Here is a 20734-nt window from a genome sequence, read left to right as displayed (position 1 = left end):
TTTTAGGACCACCACAAAATAGAATGAGTTGCAAACAGTTCTTCAACTGAGGACAACTGTTAACTTAAAAATGTACTTGGGGACTTCCCTGGCTGTCCAGGAGTTAAGACTCAGGGAACACCGCACAGCTGGGTCAAAGAAAAAAAAATACAGTCTTCAAGGAAGCACAAAGCTTTCCCAATGTTCTTTACCACACAAAAAATACAACCACTGTTAACAACTTTATCCTTGAAACTAAACACACTAAAGACATTGGCTGCTCTCATAAAGCATGCTCTTTTAAAAAAAAAAAAAAAATCAGAGATATTGTTAGTACCTCTAGCTCCATAATATTTTGTGGTAAATTAACCTGGGGAAAGTTCCACACTAATTCTTTCTCCACTGCACATCCCTTCCTGAAGCTACTGAAAATAAAGTTTTCTTTATACCGCCCCACTTCAAGTTACTGGAATAGAGCCAAAAGAAACTTCTTTTCTCTGATTAACTTCATAAACAGTAAATTATGTTCAGAAAATGAAGAAATGCCCAAAGTGAACAAAAACTTCCAGATGTTCAAGCTGGATTTAGAAAAGGCAGAGAAACCACAGATCAAATTGCCAACATCTACTGGATCACAGAAAAAGCAAGAGAGTTCCAGAAAAACATCTACTTCTGCTTTATTGACTATGACAGAGCCTTTGACTGTGTGGATCACAACAAACTGGAAAATTCTGAAAGAGATGGGAATACCAGACCACCTGACCTGCCTCCTGAGAAATCTGTATGCAAGTCAAGAAGCTACAGTTAGAACCAGACATGGAACAAAAGACTGGTTCCACATTGGGAAAGAAGTATGTCAAGGCTGTATATTGTCACCCTGCTTATTTAACTTATATGCAGAGTACATCATGCGAAATGCCGGGCTGGATGAAGCAAAAGCTGGAAGAAATATCAATAACCTTAGATATGCAGACGACACTACCCTTATGGCAGAAAGCAAAGAGAAACTAAAGAGCATCTTGATGAAATTGAAAGGAGAGTGAAAAGGCTGGCTTAAGACAACATTCACAAAATGAAGAACATGGAATCTGGTCCCATCACTTCATGGCAAATACATGGGGAAACAATGGAAACAGTGAGAGACTTTATCCTCCTGGGCTCCAAAATCACTGCAGATGGTGACTGCAGCCATGAAATTAAAAGACGCTTGCTCCTTGGAAGAAAAGCTATGACAAACCTAGACAGCATATTAAAAAACAAAAACATTACTTTGCTAACAAAGGTCTGTCTAATCAAAGCTATGGTTTTTCCATAGTCATGTATGGATGTTAAGAGTTGGACCATAAAGAAAGCTGAGCGCCAAAGAATTGATGCTTTTGAACTGTGGTGTGAGAGAAGACTCTTGGGGGTCCCTTGGACAGCAAGGAGATCAAACCTAAATCAATCTTAAAGGAAATCCGTCCTGAATATTCATTGGAAGGACTGATGCTGAAGCTGAAGCTCCAATACTTTGGCCACCTGATGCGAAGAACTGACTCACTGGAAAAGACCCTGATGCTGGGAAAGATTGAGGGCAAGAGGAGAAGGGGACGACAGAGGATGAGATGGTTGGATGCATCACTGACTCGATGGACATGAGTCTGAGCAAGTTCTGGGAGTTAGTGCTGGACAGGGAAGCTGGTGTGCTGCAGTGCATAGGGTCACAGAGTCAGACACAGCTGAGCGACTGAACTGAATTGAACCAGGTTTTTCTGCACAGTATAAGGAAAAGCATGTAAGGAAATGACAACGTTATTATCTTGGCCACCTTTAAGTTACCTATTAATAAAGTCATTTGTTTTTATCTAAGTATAAATTACATGGTTTGATCTACAACATAATCATATTAAAGTTATACTAGGTCTAGACTTTAAATAATTATATCAATGATTACTTGCAATAGTACCTGGGAGTCCAGCGCGCAAAAGATAAGCTTCCAGGTCACTTAGGAAATCTGTAATGTGCATGAATAAAACCATGAAAACATCTAGTTTGCTTCATGACCTATTCCCCTCGTATTCCACAAGCAGGAAGCAAACAGCTCAATTAAAACAGGATAGAGTCCTCTTCCTCAAGATGGGACCAAACACTCAGTTTGGGATCCACAACTAAGATGGGAATCACACAACCAGTCATCCTCGGGCTAATTTTAACTATTAAATTGACAAGAGAAATGTCTCAGTATGCCAGTTATGGACAAGTTCCCTCTTTTATATGTTCCTAGAGTGGAAAATGTCATAGATGTGCATGTAACACAGAAAATAAACTATTTCTTCTATACATTGTGCTAAAATGAGGATCACAGAACCCATTAATCAACTAAGTGACAATGAATTAATTTTCGTCTTTTGGGTCCTCATCAGCAAAATAAAAGTAAACAAGAAAGAATTACACACAACACAGTTTAATACAAGTTTGAACAAGAAATATAACAAGAGCAATTCCAATTTTCTGAACACCATTACGTCTGGTTGTATAATGAGGGTATTTCCACACCACAGCAGATGGCCCAAAGAATGTGTCCTATGCTTACAGCTACATTAAACAAAAGATCCTTTATAATAAAAGCCTTTTATATATAAGATTCAACTTGGATGATAACAGCATTGCTGATATGCTATTCACCTTGTGTACTCTGGTAAAATAATTATTGAATAGTTTGAAAATATAAAGATTTGCAGAACAGACTGAACAAATACTTTTCAGTTTTATCCGTTCCTCATCCTTCCCCTCTTCAGAACCCCACACCCCAGAGGATGGAAAAGTAATATGAATACAGAATACAATCAATATTTACTGAATTGAATTGAGGTCTCCTGAGGTTCCCTGGGGGAATTTCTGAAGTAAAAGGGAAAATAAAGAGGAATTGATACTTTGAAAAAAATATTTACTGGTAAACAATTCATTCAACACAATATTAGGCAGCCACTGTTAGCTAAGTGCATATTAGCTGAAGCCTCTGCCCTCAACAAACTTATGTGCAAGGAAACAGAAAATATTTACACAAATCACATATATAAAATAAATTAGGGCCATAGAAACGATATAAACAAATGACTTGCTACTTGAATTTCCTCTGTAGCTTCTGGTTGGTGGAAGCAAGAACCTTTCATAGGAGAGCTGATAAGCAAAGCCGGATTTTTCAGTACTGGGTAGGCTCTGGACACGCAAAGTAACAGTGGGAAAGCTCAGGATCTACAGTAATAGAAGCTAGGTTTAAACAGCTGGCCTGTGATCATGTTAACCTCTGTAATCCATGTTTGTCCAGACGTCATCGTACTGTAGGACCACTGTGAAAACTGTTAATGTGTATGAAGTGATTAATAAAGTACCTAGAAATGGTATATGTAGATTGCAGCTATTAATATTTCTGAGCCTAATGAAACATAGCTTGAAATCAATCCACATTCTGCTATTTCTGATCTTAGCTGGAGTCACTTGACCTTAGAACTCACTTCCCTTATGTAAGAATGGTACTAATAGCTCTCAAAAATTTGTTGGAAGATTCACACAAGAAATGATATCAGTGCCAAAGTGTCTTGAAAAGTCTGAATGTGTTACTGCAGTTAGCTTGCTTTCAAATAAAACATACTGATGTGGATGAAAAAAATAAAAACTGAGAAAAAGGAGGGTAAAAGAAGAGAAATTTAATGAAGACAAACTAAGCAACATGTGGATCAGTTATCTCCTGCTTCAAAGGAGCATGTTTTACTGTATTCAAACATTCCAAGACAGCTCAACACATACAGTGATAGGTCTGCCCATTCCTCCCAGTGCAGGACAGAAGGAAGATACTGGAATGAGTGGGGTTCCACACATGTCTCAAAGTCACAGGACAGACTGGGCACCAGGTTTCAAATGTCACATGCACCCACATTCACAAGGTTAGAAGACATCTTCTTAATCAATCTTCTTTCTCAAAATGCCCAATCCTCATCCCAAAACTATTAAGAGATCCCAGAAACTTCCGAAACAATACTCATATAAAGGTCACTTCTCCTCTACACAATCATTAACAGAATACAAAATAGTTATTAACTTCCTCCAGGTCACTTGGCCTGCCTGGCTATGTTTTCTCTACAGTAACCATTTCATTTTAATAACAAGATGTCAAAAATGCCCAACAATCAAATGGTATTAATACGTAGTGAACAGAACTAGGAACCTTTTACCATTCCTCTGCATACTCAAAAGCTGCGTTTTGTGGGGGAAAGGTGTGTTACACTGCTGGGTTGATATTTTTATATTAAGGCACCACAGGCTATATTTTTCCCTCCCTGCTGCAAAAAAGGATCTTGCTAGCAGACAACATATTCCTTTCCAAAATTCAATCCAGTTTAGAGTCAACTGAGTTACTTTTATGGGACTCTACCTGCAAGGAATTTACAGTGTAAGGTTAGCCCCTCTGGGGCTGTGGATCATAAAAGTACTTTTAGCTACCCCAAAGCCTCCCAATTCTGTGAGCTATCAGGCCATGATGAAAGATGTGGACCTGGTGTCCAAATTAGGCTCCTACCTGTCCCAGTTCCCGAATTACCACCCTGTGAGCCCTGATGGACAAACACTTAAGTATCTTATGCAGCTGCAGATGGTGAATGAGTCAGAGACCCCAAAGAAAAGTTACAAATCACTACATCACAGTCTAAACACATCTTTGGGATACTCTCTGGCATATCCTAGAAAAAGCAAAACTATTCCTATGTTCTGTCTTTTTAAAGATAGAAATCAGGACAAACTTCGAGGATCTTAAGACTTAAAAGGGTCCTGGAAAACTAGTCCAATATCTGTCTTACCCATGGAAAAAGAGCAAAGTCCAAAGAATATGAGTGTCTGAGGCAAGGCTGGAAGTGGTGATATAAGGGTTCTTCTTGTCCAGTGAGCTGCAATCCCACAAAGCTCTACCTTTCCTTGGGTTTAGAGCTCTTCAAATCACTGTCAAACTCCTTACTCTACAACCCATTCCGCTTTCTCACATTTACGGGCAATTCCTAAGTAATGCCTAATGAGAACCTACATCTATGTTTTAAGTATATCTCACCTTATTCTACTTCCAGGAAACGTGGTAGGATTCATTATTACTCCACATACAAAAGCACTTTCCAGATTTCATTCCTCTTGTTTACAAACTTGTCTATTACCAAGGGTAAGTTTTTTTATGCTTCAGTTTTCTAAAACAAAGATGAAGGGCCACATATCTAAATACATTCCATTTATTCCAGAAATAATCACTATTATTAATGTCCCTGAACACTGTCAAGTAAACAATATGTAAAACATTGAGGAAACTTAAAAAGAAAAGGGTTCCTTGGTTTTCAAAAGGGAGAAAACCAATCATTCAGGATAAAGTGTCTTTTCTGTCAAAGACTTGAAGTACTTTCCAATGAGAACCACTAACCTCTGCAAATCCATCCCTTTCAGGACATAAAGAGTAATAATGCTGTCCTCCTATATGCAGAGTAAATAAGTCATGCAAGATCATAAGCCAAATAACCATGGGAGAAACAGAGCCCAGAAACATCAGGAGCCCAGAAACATCAGGGCAATGAGCCTTCCTCAGTACTACAAAGATACACTCTTGAATACTCAACTACCAGAAATAATCTATGCCTTTAAACTTTTCAGAACTGAACTTAAAGTTGAATGAAAGGGGCTGCTAGCAAGGATAGTAGATGAAATATCTGAAAATAAGTTGTAGCCCTAAGCCTAACAGATTTTCTTACCTTCCTTTTTATGTGTACTTTTTAGAACAGGAGGCAAGTAAAGCATTCGTACTGTGTCCTTCAGCTATGAACAGCTGTATTTCAGAACAACCAGCAAGGTGTGAAGGTAAAGTTTTAAATAGTCACTTCTGAGCAAGATTTCTAAGAACCACTCTAAATACAGCAAAGTGACTCTAGGAGTCTATCGAACACTGGCTTTGATGAGGGAAAAAAAAAAAAACAAGAGCCAGGCAGCACTAACTTTACCAGAAATCAATTACTTTGAAAGAAGCCAATTCTCTGAATTCCAAAGATTCATACATTCCTGAACACAGGTATTATTTGCCCTAAGGAGGACTCTCACACAAGCATACAGACACATACAAATACAAATAAAATAACTGCAGCAAAAAAATACTGCGTTTGGCTTAGGCAATTTACTTGAAATTTTAGTGTTTATGTGGGTAAAGACTACATTTACACACATCCCCTCCCAGAGATGCTTTATTGTTTAAAGAGAAGGAAATTCAATTACTTTAAACCAATTAGAAACTTTTTTATTACAAAAACTTATTTTCTTCCTTTCTCTTTTGTGTCCATCTCCCTTTTATCTCTACAAAAACATTCTCCCAACCTACCCCTATATGAATCCTAACTAAACTATAGGATATTTCTCAAGTCCTATACCTCCTCCATTCAAGTAATCACAAACTAGTCTTGCCAATACTGATCACTAACCTCCTCAGAACACGAACCACACACACACACAAAAAAAAACAGTGCACACTTCCCGTCATCATGTATATTCATTCCATGCTTAACCAGCTAAACAAAGAGTTCCTCGAATTCAAAAACTTCACTCCATACTTAGTTTGTTCCCTTTGTGCCTGGACCCTGGGTTATGCTTTCAAACACTAACTTCAGTTAAGTATCTGTATTTTGGGAGGGAAGTATATTAAACATTTAAAAAAATCCTCCCCCAAATATCTATTGTTATAAAGCTTTCTAAAATGAAATTTTTGCCATCAATTCTAAGTACTGGCTTTACTCACTCTCATGCTTTGGAGAGGAAGCCAGGCCAGAGTTCCAGCTCCATCACTTTCTAGATTTATGACCCTGAGCAATTTAATTCATCTCAGCCTTTTTCTTTATCTGAATAAAAGAACTGTCCTGAGTTATTGATGAGATAATGCATGCAAACCTCTTAACATCTGCCTAATAGGTGGTCAACAAATACTAGTTATTACTACCTTGTTAATAATGAGGAAAGAAGAAAGAAGAGTGACACTGCATTACTGTTGGAATGTATATTTTGTTTAGTTACTTACATAAGCCTACACAGAGGTCTGAGGAATTACATACAAACATCAAAAAAATGACATTTCTAACAAAAGTAAGCAGGGTGTGGTCTGGAGACCTTGGGAGGAAGGGACATTTTGAGAAGAAAAAAAAAAGATTTTTTAAAATATTTTTGTTGTTAATTTAAATAAAATTCACTTTTTGTTCATTGTTCTTTGAGTAAAGTTAAGTCTTTAGAGATTTTGAAGTGTTGCTTACAAACAGTAACAGGGTATTATTTTTATTTTGTGTAACTAATTTTAAGACTGGGATTAGATTTTTGGTAGAGTGAACCAGGTTACCATCACAGGAATGGGGAAGCAGATAAATGCAGTTTCCCCACTTATACTTAGTATCAGATACATCTGTTAACTTTCTGTTCAAATTCTGCTCCAGAAATACAGTGAGAAAATCTTTTACTTAATAACCAAACAGGGTTTATTAATGTGCACTGTTTCAATAATATTAGGCAAGCACCGGAAAACATAAGAACACCTACCAATCCAATCTGCAAACTCTAGAGGAAAAACAAAAACAGGCCACAAGATGACAGGACTTTGACCACAAGATGACTCGGAAGAACCAAGGCAGCAAGATCCTTAGGATCAAAGCACCAAGACTTTAACTAATGCCCAGTCACAACGGTAGTCAATGAATATTTGTTATAAACCAGGAAAGAAAATTATCTTAATTTTGAGTCCTCAGAACCTAGCACAGTGCCTGAATCAAAGAATACTGGCTAAATCATTAATAACAAATGTATTTAATGAGTGGTATAAAAGAGAATCCAGCATATACCTATTTTCCCTCCTTTAAAGCATTAAAATAGACATGGGAGGTTTTAAATATTAGATATACAAAAAATAAAACAGGGGAAAAAGAAACTCTCCAGAAAAAAACTCTCCAGAAAAAACTCTCCAGAAAAAAACTGCCTATCACTAAAAGACTTATTGTCAACATACAGACGCACCAGAAATCAGCTGTCCTTGATCTATATTCCTCTTATAACAGATGATAGTAAATATTATTTTCTGCAAATTTTAAACATTACACACAAACCAAAATCCTTTTTTCTAAATTCTATCTATGTAATGGGTGACTAGCTCAGGCCTCAATCTTCTGGAATTATTTACCAAAATGCTCAATTCCTTCTTCACAATGGAACTGCAAACAACATCCTCAAATGCTGCAACATCTTCTAAAAATAGGTTATCAACATACTGACTAGCAGCCAATCTAAAAACTCTTTCACTGCAAAAGAACCTAATGACTGAAAAATGAAGCAAAGGTAAGGACATTTGATGCATATAAAACTAAGTTATTTTGTAAAATTTTAACACCTCAATTTCCAACTGACCGGTTAAGACAAATACTGATTAATTTGTGCTTATATTTTGGTTTTATTTTTAACATATTAGGCTAAAGTTAACATTCTCCTTATAATGAGATTGTTTTGGCAAAATTCTGCAATATCCCACTCCTATCATGAGGATGGCAACAAGGAAAAGCAAGCACATACTTCTGGAGACTAGATTCGGACACATTTGATGAGAGACAGCTTCAACCTTCCCTTAAAAACAGACCCACATTTCTGACACACCAATTTACTTACCTCTCCCATCGCTCTTCCCTCCAGAGCAAGTGCTTGAAAATCATGATTCAGTTCATCCATAGAACGTACCTAATGTTTAGAATAGAGGGAAAAGTTTCACATTAGCACCTTGAATTTTACATACACATTAAGTACAACTGAAAAGCTTTTCGATGTTTACTTTCACATATTGACAAGGAAAATAACAATAATCAAGTGACTAAGATTAAACATTCACTTACCTTTAACCATCAGGTTCAGCAATGACCCCTGCGCTTTCTCCCCTCCCAATCCCTCTTGCTTTCAAACATGAAAAACACAGAATCCAGAAAAAGAAAAAGGAAACGGCATCACACGAGAATTACGATAGCTATTGTTCATACATTTTAACTTAGTAAGTAAAGATCAACATGTTGAAGGGCAATAATATATGTAGATGATTATGTGATCTAAACCTTGCTACTGGTTCAAAGACCACAGTGCTTGTCCACAACTGTGAACAGTTAAATACAAATTAGGGGACTCACTTGATCCAAGCTAGTGTGTCTTTGACACACATCAGGGAAACGCACTACAGACTACATAACTGAGTGCCCTCGACATTTCTCCAAATTGGAAGATCTCTGGGAGCGCCTAGAATCTCAAAACCAGGAGGAAAAAACAGCAAGTATCACAAGAATCCCTTCAAACTTTACCTAATTAAATGCACTACCCACATCATAACAATCTTTCTAGACTTCAACTAACTCATCTTCAAAGTCATTCAGTTCAGTTCAGTTCAGACGCTCAGTCGTGTCTGACTCTTTGCGACCCCATGAATCGCAGCACGCCAGGCCTCCCTGTCTGTCACCAACTCCCGGAGTTTACTTAGACTCATGTCCATCGAGTCACTACTAGAAGGTAATATTTAAGAGCAAGAACGAAGTGTGGAATAGATTACACAAAACAGTCATAATTCAAAAACCCTTTCTTGTCCAACAGTCTACTGGACCTCTCAATTATAAGCAAGAAGCCACCTTTGCTAAGGCTAGAGTACAGTCCCTCGTTTATTAAAAAGGAAGGCTTTCCAGCCTATCTAAGAAAGATGGCTGACTGCCTGAAGTGGAACTTTCCCAAACCCCCTCATCTAATCATCACTACCTCCAAATGTATGTGTACAATGTCTAGCACTGGGTGAATGCAAAGAGCCAAACTAGAGCCAGGCAGGGAAAGAGTAGAGTATGGAACATGAACTGGAATAAGCTGGAGGGATCAATTTAAGAATTTTGTTAGTATGCTGCCTGTAAACCACCCAATAATCCTAATTCTACCAAGGTGACAGCACATAAAAATACATTCACATTGTTCTGAATTATACATTTTCAAGACTCAATGCTACAAATGATACACTGTGTCACTAAGATGTAACAGCTTTGGGATGCTTGTCAAAAACGTAAAGTTATAAAATTCAAAATAGGCTCAATTTAAGCCATGTAAGAACAAAGAGACATAGAGATAAGACTTGTTACTGTAGTAAACAGTTTCAAAGGGCCTTGAAACAGAAGCTAGGGTCACAATACAAGCCATTTACATTATTCAGGTAAGCACACTGAATAAGCTCCTAAACTTCAGGTGGTAAAAATAAGAGAGGAGATGAGGACAGCATCTTAGCTATAAACTCTACAAACAATAGATAAAATCAATTTGAACCTTCAGGACAAATTAACATTTACAAAGCATGTAATTTAAACACGTATAAAGTTCTATATTATTAGTAGCTCTTCCTATGGAATCTATAAACATGCTTTTAACTAGATGCTAGGAGTTTCCCGAAAATCCAAAAACCTACAAATAGTTTTAACCAAGAATGTTGGAATTCTATTTATGTTTCCCAAGAAAAAAGTAGGACTGGCTACAAAAATGAAAAAAAAGGGCTTCCCTGGCGGTCCAGTGGTTAAAAATCCACCTGCCAATGCAGGAACATGGGTTCAATCCCTAGTCCAAGAAGATCCCAAAAGCTGCGGGGCAACCGAGCCCGTGCATCACAACTACTGAAGCCTATGCACCTAGAGCCGGTGCTCTGCAACAAGAGAAGCCACCGCAATGAAATGCCCTTGCGCTGCAGCTAGAGGAGCCCCCAGTCGCTGCAACTAGAAAACGAGAGAAAGCCTGAGTGCAACTAGAGAGGAGCCCCCAGTCGCTGCAACTAGAAAATGAGAGAAAGCATGAGTGCAACTAGAGAGGAGCCCCCTGTCGCTGCGACGAGAAAACGAGAGAAAGCCTGAGTGCAGCTAGAGAGGAGCCCCCAGTCGCTGCAACTAGAAAATGAGAGAAAGCCTGAGTGCAGCAATGAAGACTCAGCACAGTCAAAAAAAATTTTTAATTAACTAAAAAATGAAAAAAGAAAGTGGGAATGGTAAGGAAGGTAGAGAACTTGCAATGGGCATATTGATGCTATCATCACAACAATCTCACAGTAATTATTCCTATTTAAGAGATTAGAACTGAGCCTCAGAGAAACTGTTCAGTCAGTTCAGTCGCTCAGTCATGTCCGACTCTTTGCGGCCCCATGGACTGCAGCATGACAGGCTTCCCTGTCCATCACCAACTCCCGGAGCTTACTCAAACTCATGTCCATCGAGCTGGTGATGCCATCCAGCCATCTCATCCTCTGTCGTCCCCTTCTCCTCCCAAGAACAGTTTCTCTATCACCCATTGTTAAGCAGGGAAGTGCACTTAGATGGCATTTCCAGGATCTAAATCCAGGTGTTCCAATTTCTGTGCACTGTCCTTTCTATGTCACCAAGCTACAGCCAGGGCAGCCACAGGTAAGATGCCACCCCCAGAGAGAAGTGCCTTCAGAGTTTCTGCTAAGGGCTTTGACAAGTGTGTTCTCTCAGTATTCTTGCCTTTCCTTTCCAACTGTCTCTTCCCCCTACCTTCAAAATTTGCCCATCCTGCCCTCACAGCAATTTCCATCCCTTTCTATACTGCCTTCCACCCACTCTTCATTCTCTTAATACCACATTTTATTTGCTGGCTCACTCACTCTCTCGCCTCTCCTGTCTCCCTCTCTTTAGCTCTCTGTTCACCTCAAGCTCTTCCTCTTTTGGAGCGTCTGTCTCTGTCTCCCCTACAAGGTAAACCACCCCTTCTCCTACCTCCTTTAGACAATGAGAATGGAGCTCACTTTCTCAAGTCTGCTTTGCTAGTACAGAAACCATGTGCCCACGGTTAAGTGGACAAGATAAACCAAGCCACTCTCACAGGCGTTTTAACAAGTCAGGTATTTCTTGCTTATAATGGGAGCTGTATTTGGTATGACCATCAGCATGAAGCAGACGCCACATAACTCTTCCCAGAAAACAAAACGAATAATCAGAAGATGCTCAGGAATCAAGAGAAACCAAGTGATGAAAACTCAGATTACTGTAAGAAACTTCATGGGCAGATTAACTAAGAAACTAAGAAACTTATTCTATTATGAAGGAGAAAAGCTAGCTGTAAATTATAATCAGAGAAAATGCTCCCATCAGGACAGAACTATCTACAAGTTCTTGTACAGCTATACTTCCCCCCTTTCTCTAGTATTCAGTCTGAGTAATGAGTTAATGTTAGGGTTTCTTTAATTAAAAGTTTACTAATTTGTGGCTCAGCTGGTAAAGAATCCGACTGCAATGCGAGAGACCTGGGTTTGATCCCTGGGATGGGAAGATCCCCTGGAGAAGGGAAAGGCTATCTACTCCAGTATTCTGGCCTGGAGAATTCCATGGACTTTACAGCCCATGGGGTCATGAAGAGTCGGACACAACTGAGAGACTTTCACTTTCAATCTTCACTTTTGCTGAATGTCTATGCTGCTGCTGCTAAGTCGCTTCAGTCGTGTCCGACTCTGTGCGACCCCACAGACGGCAGCCCACCAGGCTCCCCCGTCCCTGGGATTCTCCAGGCAAGAACACTGGAGTGGGTTGCCATTTCCTTCTCCGCTGAAAGTCTATAAGACTTCCTAAATAATGTATTCCCTTTGGTTTCCCAAAACTACTTCCTATTTTTGTCTTTGGGCTACTGGCCAGTTATTCATCTTACACCCATCCAGTTTTTCTACTGCTGCCCCTCCCTATAAAGGCTTCTCTTACTCCCTTTTACTAAAGCCACAAAGTAAGACCTTAGGGTCTGACCTACCTCATATCCCTCATCCCACCCAAGAAGGGTCATCTGTATAAACGACCAAGCTTCCGAGTTTCCTTTCCATTTCCCAGATCCCACAACTTTCTTTTGTAAGCCTTCTGTTTCTAACAAGGATCTTGTCCTAACCAAAATCATAATTTCAAAAATTAAGTTGGTGTTTTACCAACATGCTGCTGCTAAGTCACTTCAGTCGTGTTCAACTCTGTGCGACCCCGTATACGGCAGCCCAGCAGGTTCCCCCGTCCCTGGGATTCTCTAGGCAAGAACACTGGAATGGGTTGCCATTTCCTTCTCCTATGCATGAAAGTAAAAAGCAAAAGTGAAGTCACTCAGTTGTGTCCAACTCTTCACAACCCCATGGACTGCAGCCTACCAGGCTCCTCCATCCATGGGATTTTCCAGGCAAGAGTACATAGCAAGTTATAAAATTGAAATAGATAACCCAAAACATCACGTTTGGAAAATGAAAAACTAAGCAAATGCATCACTTTATAAATCTTTAAGAATGATATTCAAAACTGCATTTCTTCAGAAGCCCTACTTATCATACTCAACATCTCATACCCTTATCAGAATCAATGAATGATATACACTTCACTATTTCCAACTCTAAAACTGAGGTAGCACTGACTACCTGACACACTTGCTATAAATATTAAATCAAACAACATGTCCAATACTTACAAGGCATGTATTCAACTACATCCACTTCACAGTTTCTTCTCTTTAAGTTACTGGAATGTCTCCACACATCCATCTTTTTTTTCCCTATCCTCAGTTTTGGGCATTCCGGGGAGGGGAGCCTCTCTCTCTACAGGTCAGCATTGTCATAATCAATATTAGAAGCACCTAGATCACACACACTCATCTAACTTACTTTCTAAAACCTAGCATTTCAAAGTAAAACTAATTTTTCTCTTCTTGATTCTCAGCCAAATCATCAGAGAAATTTCCATTCTCCATTCTGATCAGTACAGAAACTTCTAAAATATAAAAGTAAAAATCACCACGAGTTAAACCTCAGGTTCTTTCTGTTTTCAATAAAAAAAAAAAAAACCTCAAATTCCTTCATTCCTTGATTTCCATACCACTATGATCTCGTGGTTCTCCTCCTACTTCTCTGCCTCTCTGTTTAGATTTCTGATTTCTGTCTTTCTTTTGGCCAGCCAAGATTACAGTCAAAGAAAACAAAACCTGAAACTGACTTCGCTACAAAGTAATCCAAATGTAAGAAATTAATGATCCAAATATGTAACAAATTAGTTTATAAGATTTTTAAGCAGATCTGTATTCAGTTCAGTTCAGTCACTCAGTCATGTCTGACTCTGCGTCCCCATGAATCACAGCACGCCAAGCCTCCCTGTCCATCACCAACTCCCAGAGTTCACCCAAACTCATGTCCGTCGAGTCAGTAATGCCATCCAGCCATCTCATCCTGGGTCGTCCCCTTCTCCTCCTGCCCCCAATCCCTCCCAGCATCAGGGTCTTTTCCAATGAGTCAATTATTCGCATGAGGTGGCCTAAGTATTGGAGGTTCAGCTTTAGCATCAGTCCTTCCAATGAATACCCAAGACTGATCTCCGTTAGAAAGGACTGGTTGGATCTCCTTGCAGTCCAAGGGACTCTCAAGAGTCTTTTCCAACAGCACAGTTCAAAACCATCAACTCTTCGGCACTCAGCCTTCTTCACAGTCCAACTCTCACACCCATACATGACTACTGGAAAAACCACAGCCTTGACTAGACGGACCTTTGTTGGCAAAGTACTGTCTCTGCTTTTGAATATGCTGTCTAGGTTGGTCATAACTTTTCTTCCAAGGAGTAAGCGTCTTTTAATTTCATGGCTGCAGTCACCAGCTGCAGTGATTCTGGAGCCCAAAAAAATGAAGTCTGACACTGTTTCCACTGTTTCCCCATCTACTTCCCATGAAGTGATGGGACCAGATGCCATGATCTTAGTTTTCTGAATGTTGAGCTTTAAGCCAACTTTTTCACTCTGCTCTTTCACTTTCATCAAGAGGCTCTTTAGTTCTTCTTCACTTTCTGCCATAAGGGTGGTGTCATCTGCATATCTGAGGTTCTTAATATTTCTCCTGGCAATCTTGATTCCAGCTTGTGTTTCTTCCAGTCCAGCATTTCTCATGATGTAATCTGCATAGAAGTTAAATAAGCAGGGTGACAATATACAGCCTTGACGTACTCCTTTTCCTATCTGGAACCAGTCTGTTGTTCCATGTCCAGTTCTAACTGTTGCTTCCTGACCTGCATAGAGGTTTCTCAAGAGGCAGGTCAGGTGGTCTGGTATTCCCATCTTTTTCAGAATTTTCCACAGTTTATTGTGATCCACACAGTCAAAGGCTTTGGCATAGTCTATAAAGCAGAAATAGATGTTTTTCTGGAACTCTCTTGCTTTTTCAATGATCCAGTGGATGTTGGCAATTTGATCTCTGGTTCCTCTGCCTTTTCTGAAACCAGCTGGAACATCTAGAAGGTTATAGTTCATGTATTGCTAAAGCCTGGCTTGGAGAATTTTGAGCATTACTTTACTAGCGTGTGAGATGAGTACAATTGTGTGGTAGTTTGAGCATTCTTTGGCATTGTCTTTCTTATTTACTAGCATTTATTTATTTACTGGCCTTATTTATTTACTAGCATTTCTTTCCTTGGATTACTGTCCCTTAACTGCTTGGGGTGTCTTTACAATGAATGACCCTTTACTTGAGCCAGTTTGACCAGTTCTCAGCTGCTTTCAAACAAGAACCAAACTCTAACACAATAGTTATCACTGAGTTGGTTATTAATGAAATCACACTGGAAGTTTATATTTTAAAACAGAGCTATGTACTGCACTTGGAAAAATTAAGTTCCCAACAAATAAACACTTGTCAAAATATTTTCTGTAACAGACACGTTTTAAGACACCTGCCTAGAAAGGGCAACTTCATGATTCCTACCACCTCTGGCCACAAATAACTATATCAAAAGTATTCTTCTAAATGGCCAAACTCCTAGTATCAATCTGAAGAGAAATCATAAGCTAATCAGATTCCTCTTAGCATTTGGGCCAGAAAGCTATGGATAAAGTGAAATTCGCTATAGATCTGGCAGTTGGAGCTGTCACTTTAGGTCAAGTATAACCTGGTGAATAAGCAGATGGTCAACATAAAGAGAAAGAATGTGCAGGGGAAAAAAAAAATATCAGAGACAAGAGACTATAGAACCCCTATGGAAACAGCCTCCTGGTGCCCCTGAGGCCCATGTATACATTTCCTACTCTGGGATTCGAAGAGAATCCCTGGTGTTCTTTCATTTAACACCCTGAAATTTTGCTACCTAGAACAGACGTCTATAACTTAAGACTAAAACTGCCCTTACTAGAATATTTATTTCCTCAATCACTGAATCTCAGTTATCAGGCACTTTTCTCCTCCACACCTACCTTTGTTCCCCTAAGGATTTTTGCAAAGGCAAGCCTAGATCACAATGGCTCAGTTTCACTAACACAGATTCAGAACAATACAAGCAGATCTGGTGCCAAAAATCATTACGGGAAGGAGATACCAGTGAGAAAGGGCCAAGCAAATGCAGGAGAAACTTGAGCAATGAGAAGAAATGGAATGTGAGAATTAACCTAATTTGAATTTAATCATTAAGGGAAAAGGGCTTTGCTGGTGGCTCAGACAGTAAAGAATCTGCCTGCAATTCAGGAGACCTGGGTTCAATCCCTGGGCTGGGAAGACCCCCTGTAGAAGGAAATGGCAATTTACTCCAATATTCTCACCTTGGAGAATCCCCATGGACAGAGGAGCCTGGCAGGCTACAGTCCATGGGTCACAAAGAATCAGACATGACTGAGCAACTAAGCACAAAGCACATTAAGGGAAAACACTTAATAAGTCTGTTCTATACCATCTTCTGGTCTATTATATCTGTATTATAAACAATAAAACAATAAATATTTACTGAAACTTATGTTGTGATAGGCCCTGTCCTATAAAAATCCTTTTATGCTGTATGATCTCTTTAATAGTCCTAACAATCTGAAAATGCAAGTACTTTTATCCCAACTTTGTTAAGAAAAACAAAAAGTTATTACATTCCTCTAGTAATACATAACTAAATCAACAGTATTCTTGATTACTGGGAAAAACCAGAAACCAAAAACTCTTTTAGCTCGGGAGAATGCAAACCCTACTACGTGATGCTATTTATTCACTGTCAATAACAACACTAAATACCAGTATATTTACTGAGTTTTCAAGGCACTGAACTGCAAAATTATTCCAGTTTATAGATGAGGTATAATCTGTCCAAAGTCACAGAGCAGAAAGATCAAAAGTGGAATTCAAATTCAGATCTCTAACTCTTTTACTACCACTTCTATCTTTTCTCATTAAAGACAAGCACAAAGGACACAGAACACCTGGCTTAAACAACTGTTGTTCCAGAAACTGATCACTACACTATTTTTACAGTCCCTTCCATGATACACAGCAGGGTAGGGCAGGAATGAAGTCACCACAGCAGCCAGAATTAGGTCAAAGTTCTGGTTTTCTATTATTATTTATCATTTCAAAACTGCTACTACCTTTGGCAATTAAATACCATTGAAGTTTTAGATCATCTAATGTGTTGATGGCATTCAGACTGGATGGTTAACCAACCAAAAAGATAAACTATCCATTTATCAAAGCAAATCAGTTATCAAAACTGATTTGCTACTGTACTATATCATAATATATACCTCATGCAAATGTCAGCACTTCCTAAACATAAAATGATTTACAAATTGAAAAGAATAAATATTTCAGAAGCAGTTAATGAACCCTATGATATTAGTGACCTTTAAATACAAAAACCTCACAATTTCTGGTTCTTTTTCTTAATTTTACCAATCATGATCAACTTGAAATCAGTAATGAGAGCAGGCCACCTTAATTAGAGAAACTAATTAATATGATGAAAGAACCCAAAAAAGTATAAACCTAAAGACAATAATATATCTTTATCTCTGTGTGTCTGGCAACTACCACCCACAGTGATCTATCTGAATGGTATACAGCTGGCTTCCAAAAGAAATAAATTTGACAGCATGCAAAAGGTTTTATAAATGTTCACACCCTTTGTCCCAGTAGTTCTACTTCTAGGAATTCATCTGAAGCATACAACCAGAAATATGGGCAAAGATTTGTTAACAAAGAACCTTCATGGCTTTGTGTTGGGGAAAGTGGTTTAAAATAAAAAGTTTAAATACAACAGGAATTATTAAATTCCACAGATATTCATTTACAGAATTTTATGCAGCTACTTCAGAGAAGGCAATGGCACCTCACTCCAGTACTCTTGCCTGGAAAATCCCATGGCTGGAGGAGCCTGCTAGGCTGCAGTCCGTGGGGTCGCTAAGAGTCGGTCACGACTGAACGACTTCACTTTCACTTTTTACTTTCATGCACTGGAGAAGGAAATGGCAACCCACTCCAGTGTTCTTGCCTGGAGAATCCCAGGGACGGGGGAGCCTGGTAGGCTGCCGTCTATGGGGTCGACAGTCAGACACGACTGAAGCGACATGCAGCTACTTAAAACAGTGTTGACATTCTTAGAATATGTTTATGTGTAAAGATTCTATAATAGGCTACAAATCTGTACATATAAAAAAAGAGTATGTATTTCCACAGAGACATGCAGAAAATAAGAAAGTAATATATTCAAATGTTAATTTGTAACTTCTTCAGTAGTTTCTACATTTTCTGTAATACCAATGAAACAACTCAGAAAGAATCTTCTGAAAATAAACTTAACATTCATGAAGTCTTTTATATTAATATCTTTCAAAGTAATAATCCTATTCTAGAAACATCTTAAGTAACTAAAAGAAATGAGAGGAAAAAAATAAGCAGTGAGCAAAGGTGCTCATTGTGCACTTATTTTTAACAATACTCAGTATGGTGTACTCAGAAGCTGTTTCTACAGGGACAGGATTCTCCTTCTACGCCATACAAAACAACTCTCATCACAGCTAGTATTTACTGACTGTGCGCTAGATCACAAAGTGCTTTCATTCTCAAACTATGAAACAATTCCTAATTATCCTCCATTACTCACTTTTTTTAATATAGGAGGAAACTGAGGCAGAAAAAGGTTAAATAACTTTTCCAGAGTTACACAGACAAGCTGATTCCAGAGTTTGACTCTGAACCAGTGTCTGGTGTATTAGGGATCAAAATGTTTTGGGGGTACTCCAATTGTTTAGGCAATGAAGTTGCACTAGATGAAAGCCTGCTGGAAACCCAAAAATGGAAAAAGAGATGACTAGATTACCCTGTCACTCAGCTCAAAATCTGAAAATATAACAACCCATACAGCCCATCTCTGGCTAAAACTCAAGGATTCCTCTTTGTTAATACAAGGATAATCAAAAGGAGACAAGGAGTATTGGGACCCCAGAGAAAAAACTACTTAACGAAGGAAAGGAAATCTCAAGATATAAAAGAGAAGACTAAAAATGATCTACCTGTTAAAGGAGAGAATAAATAACAGGTATATAGACAAAAATTCATAGCAAATTTAACATTCACAAAGCAGGAAAGAGTAATAAGCCAAATAATTAATGACGCAAACAAAACTGAGAAGTGAATCTGGAGGAAAAGGACACAGATTCAAATAGAAGACAATTGGAAAAAAATGAAAAAAAAAAAGAAGACAATTGGAAAAAAAAACCATCAAACATCCATCAACTGATGAATGTATAAACAAAAAATAATATACATCGTACAAAGGAATATTATTCAGCCATAAAAAAGAAATGGAGTACAGGGAATTTCCTGGCAGTTCAGTGGTTAGGACTCCACATTTCCATTGCATAGGGCACAAGTTCCATCCCTGGTTGGAGACTAAGATCCCACAAGCCATGCTTGCACAGCAAAAAGAAGGAAGAGAATGAAGTACTGATACATGATATACGATATCCATGAATCTTAAAAATATGCTAAATGAAAGAAGCCGGACACAAAAGGCCACATATTATATGATCTCACTAATAGGAAATATCCATAATAAACGAGACAAGAATAGGTTTGTGCTTGCCAGGGCCGTAGGAAAGGAGGAAATAAACAATGTCTACTAATGAGTACAGGGGTTGTTTGGGGAGTGCTAAGTGTTCCAGTGTTAGAAGCATGATGGTTGCTTAGTACTGTAAACATACTAAAATCCACCAAACTGTAAATTTAAGGATAAATTTTATGATATGTGAATATCTTATAACAATAACACTGTTATTAAAAAATAGAAGATGGCAAACAGTTTCTATAACAGATCAAGAAATAAATAATACAGGCTTTCTGGGCTACGTGGCTTCCCCGATGGCTCAGCAGTAAAGAATCCATCTGCAATGCAGGACACACAAGAGACACAAGGTTAGATCCCTGGGTCTGGACAATTCCCTGGAGAAGGAAATGGCAACCCATTCCAGTATTTCTTGCCTGAAAAATCCCATGGACAGAGGAGCCTGCCAGGCTACAATCGCAAAGGTTGCAAAGAGTTGGACACAAATAGGCACCTGAGCACATAACACTGCGGGCTACACAGGGTTTTTGTCATATATTCTTTTTTAGTTTCACGCATGCACGCATGCTAAGTTGCTTCAGTCATGTCTGACTCTGTGCAACCCTATGGAATGCAACCTGCCAGGCTCCTCTGTCCATGGGATTCTCCAGGCAAGAACACTCAAGTGGGTTGCCACACCCTCCTCCAGAGGATCCTTTCGACCAAGGGATCGAATCCGTGTCTCTTATGTCTCTTGCATTGGCAGCAGGTTCTTTACCATTAGCGTCACCTGGAAAGCCCTTTTACTTTCAACTACAAACCTGAAAATGTAAAAACCATTGTTAGCTCAAGGCAGCAAGCTAGATTTGGCAGAGGCTATA

At 38.8% G+C, this 20734-nt stretch overlaps 1 protein-coding gene across 8 annotated transcripts in view; it reads right to left on the bottom strand.

Annotated features, from left to right (window-relative positions):
* Nucleotides 1-20734, bottom strand: part of PUM1 (pumilio RNA binding family member 1) — a 124126-nt gene that overhangs the window by 79592 nt on the left and 23800 nt on the right. For all 8 annotated transcript variants that reach the window (XM_052656114.1, XM_052656135.1, XM_052656151.1 and 5 more), the window contains exon 3: nucleotides 8668-8736. In XM_052656114.1, coding sequence (XP_052512074.1) covers nucleotides 8668-8736 — 69 coding nt within the window. The remainder of the gene's footprint in view (nucleotides 1-8667; nucleotides 8737-20734) is intronic.

This window comes from Budorcas taxicolor, chromosome 2, assembly GCF_023091745.1.
Source record: "Budorcas taxicolor isolate Tak-1 chromosome 2, Takin1.1, whole genome shotgun sequence".
NCBI lineage: Eukaryota > Metazoa > Chordata > Mammalia > Artiodactyla > Bovidae > Budorcas > Budorcas taxicolor.
This window is presented reverse-complemented; position numbering and strand designations above follow the sequence as displayed.